Source organism: Salvelinus alpinus, chromosome 10 (genome assembly GCF_045679555.1).
Source record: "Salvelinus alpinus chromosome 10, SLU_Salpinus.1, whole genome shotgun sequence".
Taxonomy (NCBI): Eukaryota; Metazoa; Chordata; class Actinopteri; order Salmoniformes; family Salmonidae; genus Salvelinus; species Salvelinus alpinus.
In genome coordinates, this window is record NC_092095.1 from 19,685,455 (window position 1) to 19,699,634 (window position 14,180).

At 43.5% G+C, this 14,180-nt stretch overlaps 2 protein-coding genes across 2 annotated transcripts; one reads left to right on the top strand and one right to left on the bottom strand.

The window, feature by feature from the left end:
* The first annotated feature begins 9 nt into the window (after positions 1-9).
* LOC139531668 (tripartite motif-containing protein 55-like) lies at positions 10-10,634 on the top strand. The gene is made up of 8 exons (XM_071328329.1): positions 10-351; positions 758-927; positions 3,574-3,757; positions 4,029-4,124; positions 5,435-5,668; positions 5,776-5,798; positions 5,910-6,034; positions 7,911-10,634. Exons 1-8 carry the CDS (start codon positions 232-234, stop codon positions 8,009-8,011), a joined length of 1,053 nt encoding a protein of 350 aa, XP_071184430.1. The 5' UTR covers positions 10-231; the 3' UTR covers positions 8,012-10,634.
* Positions 10,635-12,174: 1,540 nt separating this feature from the next.
* Positions 12,175-13,794, bottom strand: LOC139531669 (corticoliberin-1-like). The gene is made up of 2 exons (XM_071328330.1): positions 13,683-13,794; positions 12,175-13,151 (listed from the first exon to the last, which is right to left on the bottom strand). Exon 2 carries the CDS (start codon positions 13,130-13,132, stop codon positions 12,629-12,631), a length of 504 nt encoding a protein of 167 aa, XP_071184431.1. The 5' UTR covers positions 13,133-13,151; positions 13,683-13,794; the 3' UTR covers positions 12,175-12,628.
* Between the last annotated feature and the right edge of the window lie 386 nt (positions 13,795-14,180).

Consider the following 14,180-nt stretch of genomic DNA (forward strand, 5'->3'; position numbering starts at 1 on the left):
CTTTCTAAAAACAGCCCTGACACCCGCTCGAGCAGCCAGTTTGGGTGCCACACTATACTCTGTGTGAGGAACAGCTTGAACCGGAGCAATTACCGTGGGCCTACTTTTCAATTTTACTCCGAAATAAGCGGCTTGGGACGTTATAATGCCGAATTAACCATTTCTTATTATTAATTTGACACTTTTAACGTCTTAACGGAGTGAGTAGGTGTGTATCAGAAGAGAAACGTCATGGACAATTTGGAGAAGCAGTTGATTTGTCCCATCTGCCTGGAAACATTTACCAAACCAGTGGTCATTTTACCGTGTCAACACAACCTGTGTAGAAAGTGTGCCAATGATATCTTTCAGGTAAGTCCTGCAATAACGTAAGTAATAGCTATGTATTTTCTGGTAGACATATAGATTAAACCGTGTTTAATCTATAACCTATATTATTTGTTGGTCTATTTATAACAACTAGTTTTACTGTATATCAGGGATATTGTTTTTGTTTGTTTCTTGTCCAGGCCCATAAGCTATGTACACCAAAACCTCTGCACTGTTCTCATTTTGTGCTTTATTTTATCTTGTTGTTGTTGTTGTTTCCCATGAGCCATTGCAGTGTTCAATCTCAGCTATGTGCACGCACCCATGTCATTTTGTGTAGCCTCAAATGTGACTATAGTATTACACGTTAAATATTAGGCATAGACAATAATAGGTATTACATTTGGTATACATTTGAATATGCCCCTGTCTGTTCTATCCTGTCTAGGCCTCCAACCCATACCTCCCAACCAGAGGGGGGTCAGTGACCTCCGGTGGCCGTTTCCGGTGCCCGTCCTGCAGGCACGAGGTGGTCCTGGACCGCCATGGGGTCTACGGGCTCCAGAGGAACCTGCTGGTGGAGAACATCATCGACATGTTTAAACAGGAGTCCACCAGGTGAGAGAGTCGTACACTATAGGAGTCCAAAGGAAAAATAATACTTCCAGTGCCTGTACTTCACTTTCCAGCCAAGGTGCATGAACAGATGAGCAAACTGGGGGGAAACCATTTTCTCCATGTTCTCACTAGCTTGTTACAGTACAGTACTCATTACAGGAATAATTTTAAATAGTAATTATAAAAGAAATAGAGTCTGTCTCAGACACACACCACTACCACTACCACCACCACCACCACTACCACTATCACTACCACCACCACCACTACCATCACTACCACTACCACCACTACCACTACCATCACTACCACTACCACCACTACCACCACCATCACTACCACCACCACTACCACCACCACCACTACCACCACCATCACTACCACTACCACCTACCACCACTACCACCACCACCACTACCACTACCATCACTACCACCACCACCACTACCACTACCACCACTACCACTACCACCACTACCACCACCACTACCATCACTACCACCACCATCACTACCACCACCACTACCACTACCATCACTACCACCAGTACCACCACCACTACCACCACCACCACACCACTACCACTACCACCACTACCACCACCACTACCACTACCATCACTACCACCACCACCACCACTACCACTACCATCACTACCACCACCACCACTACCACTACCATCACTACCACCACCACCACCACCACTACCATCACTACCACCACCACCACCACCACCACTACCACTACCACCACCACTACCACCACCACTACCACTACCATCACTACCACCACCACCACCACTACCATCACTACCACCACTACCACCACCACTACCACTACCATCACTACCACCACCACCACTACCACCACCACTACCACCATCACTACCACCACCACTACCACCACCACTACCACTACCATCACTACCACCACCACCACCACTACCACTACCATCACTACCACCACCACCACTACCACTACCATCACTACCACCACCACCACTACCAACCTTCGTGTTCCCGTGTGGCTCAGTTGGTAGAGCATGGCGCTTGCAACGCCAGGGTTGTGGGTTCATTCCCCACGGGGGGACCAGAATGAATATGTATGAACTTTCCAATTTGTAAGTCGCTCTGGATAAGAGCGTCTGCTAAATGACTTAAATGTAAATGTACCACTACCATCACGATCCTGCTGTATCTTAGACTAAATATAAACATCCAGTTACTCGATTTTGTGAGTTCAGGGGAAAATGCTTTTTTATGTGTAATTTCCTTATCTTATTCACTCCTCTTGTTACATTCCCAGGGTCTAATACTACTTGTAATATGTCAGTGAATTGCTTACAAGAAGACGAACAGTGAATTGTTAAAGTAGGCCAGTTAGGGCATTGAACAGTGACATATATAATGATAGCAATGTGAGATTTTCTTCTCTGAAAAACTACATACAGCCTACATTAAAAACGTGTTGAAACTCCAGTGTTGAAACGTGTTAATTTTCCTGATTCCTCATCACATGACCTGACACCAGACCAAAACAAAGCTGGGCCTCAATCTTTACTGGTCATGTCATGTCCTGTGGAAAAACTCCTGCTGCCACTCATACTGAATGTTTTCTACAATCTTGACTACTTTTCTGGCCTCGTATACAAGTATTCCAGGCTACCTTATAAAGACAAATGGTGGCTGATGAAGGTGACTAGTAGTAGATCATAAAATAGTGTTGATAAACAAATAATGAAACACAGTAGTAGATGACGTCCTTCAATCAGATGTTCTCCCTTCAGAAGCCACAGCGATGACAACAGCTGGAGCTAAATACAGTCAAGGAAGTACGTAGATCACAAACATCACATTTACATGAAGGATTACTGTTTATATTTAACTCCCGCTAGCTAAAATGAGCTAAGTGTCAGCGTTTTTGTAGTGAGAGTGTCATCTTATCTTTGGTGTCTGCTGGAGGGTTTAGTGCTATAAGAATCCATCAGATGAATGTGTTGCTTTGAAGAATAGGAACCCTGAGGCAATGTAATCTAGCTCTCTACTGTCCTTTCACTCGACATCACGCTTAACGCTTCAGACTTTATTCATGAGACAAAACTCTTTTCGCTCGACATAGAGAGGGATGGAGTGGAATGGAGGTGAGGGGTGCTCTGTGTGTTTGAGGACATTCACTAGTTTGATAGAGGAAAAACGAGAGAAGGAGAGGTACGCTTGCTTATTGTGTAGTTTTGCGTGCTTAAAGGCAGTGTAAATGTCACTCAGCCGCTGGTGCCCATATTAACCCATGGTCCCACAGTGAGTCAGAGGGTTGATTTGGTTGGCAGGAGGTTTCTGGTCCGAGTCACACAATGATTTACTCCCAGCCGACGTGTGTGTTTGTGTGTGTGTGTGTGCGTGCGCGTTGGGAGGAAGCTTGACTAATAACTAAGGTATGACACACACGGCACTCCATTTAGATACTGTTTGTACAGATGCTTAGGATGTGATGTAGCCTATCATGACCTTGATAGGCTATCATGGGCATGAAGCCTGATTCACAACAGCCAGTGGAAGGAAACTGATCAGGAGAGGAAGCCACTAAACCAGTACAGTAAGATGCACCCCTAGTATTGGGAGTCTCATCATGTCTCCCTCCCCCTTCCAGCAGCGCCAAGCCAGCGGCCCCAGAGAGGACAGAGGAGCAGGCCATGTGCCAAGAGCACGAGGAGGAGAAGATCAACATCTACTGTGTGACCCACAGCGTGCCCACCTGCTCCATGTGCAAGGTGTTTGGAGCCCACCAGGACTGTGAAGTGGCGCCGCTCAAAAGCATGTACCAGACACAGAAGGTGAGGACCTAACTATCTGCTGTATGGTCTTGACTGATGTAAGAAAACATCTTCTCCAAGAGATGTACAGTAGGTGGGACAGTTGCCTCCTGCGCATGTCAGTGCATTGCAACTCTCTCAGTGACTGATCCGTTTTGGCTCTGTGTGTGTGTGTGTGTGAGTGTGTGTGTGTGTGTGTGTGTGTGTGTGTGTGTGTGTGTGTGTGTGTGTGTGTGTGTGTGTGTGTGTGTGTGTGTGTGTGTGTGTGTGTGTGTGTACTGCGTGCCCCCAGACGGAGTTGACTGACGGGATAGCGATGATGGTGGGGAACAACGACAGGATCCAGGGCATCATCAGTCAGTTAAAGGAGACCTGCCGGACCATAGAGGTGACTGGGCCAGTGTGGCCTCTCACTAACACAGCCAGCTGAAACCAGGATGTTACTGTATTGAGCCCCCCTATACAAAAATGAGAAGGTGTTCTAAGTCTGTTTGTTTCTATCACCCACAAAAAGGGAGGACACTTTGTCCTCCCTTACACATACCAAGAAACACACTAACTATTCTGCCGTTTCTCTCTCACACTGAGAAACCAGGAGGAGAGTTGATGGGGAGAGAGCGGACACACACACACACACACACACACACACACACACACACACACACACACACACACACACACACACACACACACACACACACACACACACACACACACACACACACACACACACACACACACACACACACACACACACACACACACACACACACACACACACACACACACACAGACACACACACACACACACACACTGGAGTTGATGAGCTAGTAACAACTGTACTGGGGAGGAAGCTGGAGTGGCTCCAGTCCCCTTCTGTGTCACCCGTGGTGGTGTTACCCAGGATTGCCATGCAGAGCTGGTTCGTGTTCAGAGCTGGTTCGTGTTCAGAGCTGGTTCGTGTTCAGAGCTGGTTCGTGTTCAGAGCTGGGTCATGTTCATAGCTGGGTCGTGTTCAGAGCTGGGTCGTGTTCAGAGCTGGGTCATGTTCAGAGCTGGGTCGTGTTCAGAGCTGGGTCGTGTTCAGAGCTGGTTCGTGTTCAGAGCTGGTTCGTGTTCAGAGCTGGGTCGTGTTCATAGCTGGGTCGTGTTCAGAGCTGGGTCGTGTTCAGAGCTGGGTCATGTTCATAGCTGGGTCGTGTTCAGAGCTGGGTCGTGTTCAGAGCTGGGTCGTGTTCAGAGCTGGGTCGTGTTCAGAGCTGGGTCGTGTTCAGAGCTGGGTCGTGTTCAGAGCTGGGTCGTGTTCAGAGCTGGGTCATGTTCAGAGCAGGGTCATGTTCAGAGCAGGGTCATGTTCAGAGTTGGGTCGTTTTCAGAGCTGGGTCGTGTTCAGAGCTGGGTCGTGTTCAGAGCTGGGTCGTGTTCAGAGCTGGGTCGTGTTCAGAGCTGGGTCGTGTTCAGAGCTGGGTCGTGTTCAGAGCTGGTTCGTGTTCAGAGCTGGGTCGTGTTCAGAGCTGGGTCGTGTTCAGAGCTGGGTCATGTTCAGAGCTGGGTCATGTTCAGAGCAGGGTCATGTTCAGAGTTGGGTCGTTTTCAGAGCTGGGTCATGATCATTAGGCAAGGCAACGGGAGAAAACGCTTGTGTGTTTGTGTCCGTCTGTCTGTCCGTCCATGTGTGTGTGGTTGCCTGCGCACAGGAGAACGGCAGGAGGCAGAAGTCCCAGCTGTGTGAGAAGTTTGACCATCTGTATGCCATCTTGGAGGAGAGGAAGAGGGACTTAAGTTCTAAGGTGATGGCCGAGCAGGAAGAGAAGCTTAACTACATCCGTGGTCTAACCAAGAAGTACAAAGAGCACCTGGAGCAGAGCTGTAGGACCGTAGAGACAGGCATACAGACCATGGAGGAACCAGAGATGGCCGTCTTCTTACAGGTGACTGACACAAACACTCTCCCTTAACATTCAGGCTTGAATCCTGATTCAACTTTTCACATAAATCAGGAATTTAGAGTAACCCTTTCCATTTCTTTGTCATACAGACTGTAAAAGACCTCCTTAAAAGGTGAGTACACATACTGATGGAACAAAGTGTGTATCATGTACTACATTATGTACATGTCTCTAAAAACTATACACAAGGTAAAGCCTGACTCTCCCTGTGTGTGTGTGTCAGGACTGGGGAGGCGTCGAGTACCTCCCACCTGGAGAAGGTGGAGCAAGGATATGAGGCGATGGATCACTACACCGTTAACTTCTGGAGAGAGGGCAGGGCCCTGCGTAGCATTGACTTCATCTCAGGTAGAAAGAGTTTGTAGTGAAACATCTTATTGTGTCTCTTTCTGTCTGCCCCTGCAGGGTGGGGTGCATCTCAATTGTCTTGTGTGGTTTCCTTTCCTTGTTTCCGGGCTGTCATCTTTATTGATCTGAAAACAGGCTAGGTGAAAGCTACAGTTGAAGTCGGAAGTTTATACATAGACCTCAGCCAAATACATTTAAACTCAGTTTTTCACAATTCCTGACATTTAATCCTAGTAAAAATTCCCTGTCTTAGGTCAGTTAGGATCACCACTTTATTTTAAGAATGTGAAATGTCAGAATAATAGTAGAGAGAATGATTTATTTCAGCTTTGATTTCTTTCATCACATGGGTCAGAAGTTTACATACACTCAATTAGTATTTGGTAGCATTGCCTTTAAATTGTTTAACTTGGGTCAAACGTTTCGGGTAGCCTTTCACAAGCTTCCCACAATAAGTTGGGTGAATTTTGGCCCATTCCTCCTGACAGAGCTGGTGTAACTGAGTCAGGTTTGTAGGCCTCCTGGCTCGCACACACGCTTTTTCAGTTCAGCCCACAAATTTTCTATAGGATTGAGGTCAGGGCTTTGTGATGGCCACTCCAATACCTTGACTTTGTTGTCCTTAAGCCATTTTGCCACAACTTTGGAAGTATGCTTGGGGTCATTGTCCATTTGGAAGACCCATTTGCGACCAAGCTTTAACTTCCTGACTGATGTCTTGAGATGTTGCTTCAATATATACACATAATTTTCTGTCCTCATGATGCCATCTATTTTGTGAAGTGCACCAGGCCTTCCTGCAGCAAAGCACCCCCACAACATGATGCTGCCAGCCCCGTGCTTCATGGTTGGGATGGTGTTCTTCGTCTTGCAAGCATCCCCCTTTTTCCTCCAAACATAACGATGGTCATTATGACCAAACAGTTCTATTTTTGTTTCATCAGACCAGAGGACATTTCTCCAAAAAGTACGATCTTTGTCCCCATGTGCAGTTGCAAACCATAGTCTGGCTTTTTTTATGGTGGTTTTGGAGCAGTGGCTTCTTCCTTGCTGAGCGGCCTTTCACGTTATGTCGATATAGGACTTGTTTTACTTGTGGATATAAATACTTTTGTACCTGTTTCCTCCAGCATCTTCACAATCTCCTTTGCTGTTGTTCTGGGATTGATTTGTACTTTTCGCAGCAAATTACGTTCATCTCTAGGAGACAGAACGCGTCTCCTTCCTGAGCGGTATGACGGCTGCATGGTCCCATGGTGTTTATACTTGCGTACTATTGTTTGTACAGATGAACGTGGTACCTTCAGGCATTTGGAAATTGCTCCCAAGGATGAACCAGACTTGTGGAGGTCTACAAAATTTTTTCTGAGGACTTGGCTGATTTATTTTGATTTTCCCATGATGTCAAGCAAAGAGGCACTGTGTTTGAAGGTAGGCCTTGAAATGCATCCACAGGTACACCTCCAATTGACTCAAATGATGTCAATTAGCCTATTAGTAGATTCTAAATCCATTACATAATTTTCTGGAATTTTCCAAGCTGTTTAAAGGCACAGTCAACTTAGTGTATGTAAACTTCTGACCCACTGGAATTGTGATACAGTGAATTATAAGTGAAATAATCTGTCTGTAAACAATGTCCTAACCGACTTGTCCTAACCGACTTGCCGATGTCCTAACCGACTTGCCAAAACTATAGTTTGTTTACAAGAAATTTGTGGAGTGGTTGAAAAACGAGTTTTAATGACTCCAACCTAAGTGTATGTGAACTTCTGACTTCAACTGTATATTAATCTTTCCATGGGCAGTATATGTAGTTCTTGCTTTGTTGTTTATCAGACATTTATCTCTCACTTCCGTATCCCCCTGTCTGTAGATGACGAAGATGAGTATGAGGAGGTAGATGGGGGAAAGGCAGAGGCTGGAGTAGGAGGTGGAGCCTCAACAGCTGCCCCACTTCCATCCCCCGCCCCTTAACTCAGCCAACCACAGAGCACAGCCAAGCCTGCTGCCTCAACCTAACCATCAGCAATGGCCCAGACAGAGATGGAGAGGAAGCGAGACATCCCACTCCCTAATTTTTTCTGGTTCATATAGAGTCAATGAACTAAGCAGACCAAACCCAGCTGCTAATGCATTGAAGCCTATGTGAGAGCCACCTCATTAAGTAGACCGGAACTGATCCTTTTTTTTTCTCAGTGGTAAACGGCCTGAGAGGGACATCTTAATTTATCCACCATCTTTGGTCCAGACTCATAGATACTTCCTGCAGGAGTAGGATGAAGTTGCCCCTAGACATTTGTCTAATGTCAGTTTTGAGTTTTCCCTCCTCATGGTTAAGGTTAGGATTGGGGGAGGTTAAGCTGATCCATGATCAGTGCCTATGGACAACATCTACCTGAAGCACACCTGCACAGGTGATGGACAGAGCCTTCTGACACAAAACTCTCCTGGGACTTCCTCCCAAAGCTGTGGTTGGATGCAGCTGGATGTGGACATGTTTTTTCCCAATGGGAGTTCATTTCAGGAGTCAGGAAGTTCACTATAGGAAGGCTTTTTAGTCTGATTAAATTGACGTCTGAGTTTACCTATTTATTTTATTTGTTAAAGAAATATGCTAACAAGGTCGTTTTTTGTGGCTCATTTTAGTGTTCCCTCAGACTGCCATTGTAGCGTTTTGTCTAAGCAGCAGTGTTGTGTTTCTTTAATGAAGTTGGCAAGATGCCACCGTCTGAACTACATCGTTAGAGAATATCATCAGCTGAACATCTCAAACAAGAACTTCCAGAAGATTTTTTTGCCTTTTATTGTTCTTTTTTTTAAATGAAAAAGTATAAAAATATATATATATTTGGTTACATTATGAATTCACATTGGATAATAATATATACAGTACCTTCAGAAAGTATTCACACCCCTTTACTTTTTCCACATTTTGTTGTTACAAGGTGGGATTAAAATTGATTTAATTTTTGTCAACGATCTACATAAAACACCCTGTAATGTCAAAGTGAAAAATAAAATTTGAACATTTGTAAAATATTTATGAAAAATGTATGAGTCATGTTAGAATCACCTTGGCAGCAATTACAGCTGAGTCTTTCTGGGTAAGTCTCGAAGAGCTTTCCAAACCTGGATTGTACAATATTTGCTAATTTTTCAAAAAAACAAATCTTCAATCTCTGTGAAGTTGGTTGTTGATCATTGCTATTTTAAAGTCTTGCTATAGATTTTCAAGCCGATTTAAGTCAAAACTGTAACTAGGCCACTCAGTAACATTCAATGTCGTCTCGGTAAGCAACTCCAGTGTATAATTGGCCTTGTGTTTTAGGTTATTGTCCTGATAAGAGAATTTTCCTCCCAGTGTCTGTTGGAAAGCAGACTGGATCAGGTTTTCCTCTAGGATTTTCTCTGTGCTTAGTTCCATCCTGTTTATTTTTATACCTCCTAAAACTCCCTAGTTCTTGTCGATGACAAGCATACCCATAACATGATGCAGCCACCACCTTGCTTGAAAATATGAACAGTGGTACTTGGTGGTGTGTTGTGTTCAATTTGCCCCCAACATAATGCTTTGTATTCAGGACATAAAGTACATTTCTTTGCAATTTTTTTTGCAGTTTTACTTTAGTGCCTTATTGCAAACAGGATGCATGTTTTGGAATATTTGCATTCTGTACAGGCTTCCTTATTTTTACTCTGTCAATTAGGTTAGTATTGTGGAGTAACACAATGTTGTTGATCCATCGTCAGTTTTCTCCTATCACAGCCATTCAACTCTGTAACTGTTTTAAAGTCACCATTGGCCTCATGGTGAAATCCCTGAGTGGATTCCTTCCTCTCCGGGAACTGAGTTAGGAAGGACGCCTGTATCTTTGTAGTGACTGGGTGTATTGATACACCATCCAAAATGTAAATAATAACTTCACCATGCTCAAAGGGATATTCAATGTCTGTTTTGTTTTTTTACCCATTTACCAATAGGTGCCCTTCTTTGCAAAGCATTGGAAAAACCCTGGTCTTTGTGGTTGAACCTGTGTTTGAAATTCACTTCTCGACTGAGGGACCTTAGATATAATTGTATGTGGGGGTACAGAGATGAGGTAGTCATTCAAAAATCATGTTAAACACTGTTATTTCACACAGAGTGAGTCCATGCAACCTATTATGTGACTTGTTAAGCAAATGTTTACTCCTGAACTTATTTAGGCTTGGCATAACAAAGGGGTTGAATACTTATTGACTCAAGACATTTCAGCTTTTCATTTTTGATCAATTTTTTTAAATGTCTAAAATCATTATTCCACTTTGACATTATGGTGTATTCTGTGTAGGCCAGTGACACAAAATCGAAATGTAATCTATTATACATTCATGCTGTAACAACACAATGTGGAAAAAGTCAACGGGTGTGAATACTTTCTGAAGGCACTCTAGGTTTAATATATATGGCTAGGTTTTTCAATTACTGTAAGAGATGGCAAGCAGACTTTTCTCATACAAAATATAACTTTTCAAGAAGATATTTTGCCTGCATTTTGTCACAGTGTACATTATATTGCATGCATAAAGTGTGTGAATAAAACAGCTTGTTTGTTCAGGTGTCCTTCTTCCTTTGTGCAGACAATCGTAATGCACCATTGTCTTTACTGCCTCATTGTAGATACTTTGTCTTGCAGCAGCGTATAGACCATTCAGGCCATGTGGACCAAAGTCATTTCCGTTGGCCTCCAGCACCATTTCTCTGAGGTATTTCCCTTATGCCTCCCCTTCTTAGCTGTAAACAGGCGTTAGTTCACACATCTCACTGCCTCAGTTCAGCTAACGATGTCAGGGAGCTTGTTGCATAATCCAAATAGCTTCTTCCAGCCCAGTGGAGTGTGTGTGTGTGAGGTGAATCTTGTGGTGGTGCTTTAACAAGCCACACACCCGGATCCAGATACAGAATTTACTTATCTTGTCAATCACGTTTACAGCATGGTTTGTGTTGGGAATGGGTTACTGTTCACAGAATAGTTCACTGTTTACAGAATGGTTCACTCTTCACAGAATGGTTCACTGTTCACATAACAGTTCTCTGTTCACAGCATGGTTCACTGTTAACAGAATGGTTCAGTGTTTACAGAATGGTTCACAGAACGGTTCACTGTTCACAGCAGGGTTCACTGTTCACAGCATGGTTCACTGCAACATTTACAACTTAGGCTCCGCACTGTAATGAGCCCCCTGTTGCTATGTAGGGCAGACAATAAGCTGAATGACTCACAGACACAGTTGTTTTGTTTATGTTGCCACTACGGATCAAGGATCAGGGCACACAGACGCGTGCCACTCTCATCTCACACAAGAAAGAGCTCATTTGGTGCCATGGAACAAGTTCCTGACTTTTTGTTGTCTTGTCACTAACGAAGCAGTGGCTTGGACTGTGTAATGAGTGGCGCTACTTCATAGAGGAGTGCTTTGAAACAGCTGGGTAGATGAGGCTTGAATTGTAAGGAGGCTCCTTTGAGGCGATGGTCATCTCACTAACTCCTCTCAGCTTGTTATTGTGCTCGCATTTCCAGTGATTCTCTGACTTCGATTCTAATGTCATTTTTTCTTTACCTTGTCTGGGTCAATTTGGTGGCACAAATCATCAGTAGGCTAATATAAATGCAATAACAATATTCATTTCACTATATGTTTTTTTGTTTTGAATTCTGTATCCTTTTGTGTAAGTGTTTCAGACTTGTGGCAGCGAGCTGATCCTAAATCAGTTCAAGGACAGGAAAAACAAATTCTGTATATCTTTATGAGTAAGAGTAGACCTAATCTCTCTTTCTTTTTGGCCTTATTTCTCACTGCATGTCACATGGTATAGCGACTATTGCCGTTGGTTTGAAAAGGACAGGCGCTGCTTTTCAAAGCACATGCAATTAGACATCTGCAGGATTGAAAGAAACGCTCTTGCTCCACCCTCAAACTTTATTCTATTGCACGGACTACTGTTGGCTATACAGATAATCATGTTTTTTTTTTTTGCCAGACACTTCAGATCCGTGAAAAGTTTGTGTGCAGTATTTATACAAAACCAAATGTCGATTCAAATGGCTAACTATATGGGCGATAAACTGTAGAATTGACAAATATCCACAGAGAAGTGCAACCAACTTTTCAGATTTTATTGAAAAATATAAGTATAAGACATTCTCTTGCACAACAAAAATGTACTGGTTGCTCATAAGTTTATTAACAAACTTAAATAACATAACATACAATATAACTTAATTTCCTAAGCATATAAGATCTACCAAAAAATATGTTCTTATCTTAAAGAAAGAGAGACAGAATCGTGTATATTCTACAGTTTTGACGTAGAACTTTAACAACAATCGCATAATACAAATTCATAGGACATACTTTATCTTGCATGATATAGGCTACAATCATAATTACAAGTAGCCTACAAGCCCATTTAGTCTCCACCGTCAGGAGTTAAAGCTATAAAATAAATAATTATAAACAAAGATGGAAAAGCAGCACTATGGTACAGAATATTGTGTGTTTTGTGCTAAATGTAAAAACTAATCTTTGGCGGATGGATGGATGTAGTTTTCATTTCCCGAAGATCTCCATCATTTTTCTGTTGCTATGGGCTTGTTGCTGTAACTGTTCAGCTCTGGACATCTCCATCATCTGTCGGAGCATGTGGAACGTGAGATCTAGAGATATCGGCGGATCATCGGACCTCCTCCCCCTCTCCATCGAGTCGTCGAGCTGGTTCGCGAAGCCGCTGACGAATCGGCTGATGTTCCCAACTTTGCCTTGTAGAAGACGCTGCGTCAGCTGGAGCTGCAAGGCTCTATTGTAGACCGCTGGGGAGCCCTCTGGGTACATGCCTTTCGGTGCGGACGCAGCAGAGTTGCGGTTCCCGTTGCCCAGTCGGATGTAGTATTCCTCTCCTTGTCGCGTCAGGAGGGGAAGAGACTGTTGCTGCGCGTCGTGATGTGGAGCGGTGGCGCGCTGGACAGCGCCAGGGCTCTCGATAGCCCTACACTCATAGCGCGGTAAGAAAGCAATGAGCAGAACCACGGTGGTGACGAGTAAATTGAGCTTCATGTCAGGGGTTCAACGAAATCTGAAGAAGAAAGGAGACAATTAACTTCACGTCTCCGGCAATCATTATAATTTTTGTACAATACGTTGATGCGTAATTTGTTCGTAAAATTGAGATGCATTCGTTGCATGCGATGAAGTTGCAGGATAATATAAAATACATGTGCATGACTGAAAGTAAAAGTTTCAATTGTGATGAGAATACACTGTCTATTATTTTAAATTCCTGTCATCTCTACCATTATCAGACTAGGAATTTACAGCCATAAATAAAATAAATAGAATATGTACATGCAAAGTAATCCATTTAGTGGTCCATAAATCCAGGGGTTGGTGAAACGTCCACAAAATCAAAACGAGATAGCAGAGAGGGAATATATGAATTATGCGTGCATCTTTGAGTATCCATCAAGTTAATGTGGAAATCTATGAACAGCTTTCCATGTTGAGGAATAACATGTAATGGCACCTGCCAACACACAAATGAAAATAACATTTTAAAATGAAGTATGATCTATGCATGGACTTGTTGCCAGCATATATGGTCTCATACCTTCAGTTGAGTCGTTGTGTCCCTGGATTTGAGGTATTTGTTGAGAACTCTCTTCCTCTTCCACGAGTGATGGATCAAGATATGTGTATAAGGAGTTCTTCAAATAAAGGACGGCAGTTTGGATTTATATAGCCAAGACCCGCGACAAGTGTCACGCTCTGAGCTCAGAGATTGCGTATGCGCGGAGTTACATTGGTGTAACTTGAATGAACGCCTCTGTGAAAGTCTGGGGAAGTTTGAATGAGATGAGTCATAAATGTTGGTTGTGTGCGTGCGCGTGTGTGTGTGTTTAGAATACAACATATTTTCCAACACGCACACAGGCTTGGATGCAGACATAATTATTTGTCCATAGTTGTTCTTTATCTCAGTGGCTGGTCTGTTCTACAAAAAGGAGACCTGTATTATGTCATGCACAAGTCCTGTTCAGAAAATAGACAGAATTGTAATTTTGGTGGTGCACTTCACAAAATGATTCTCACTCAGACAATCAAATGC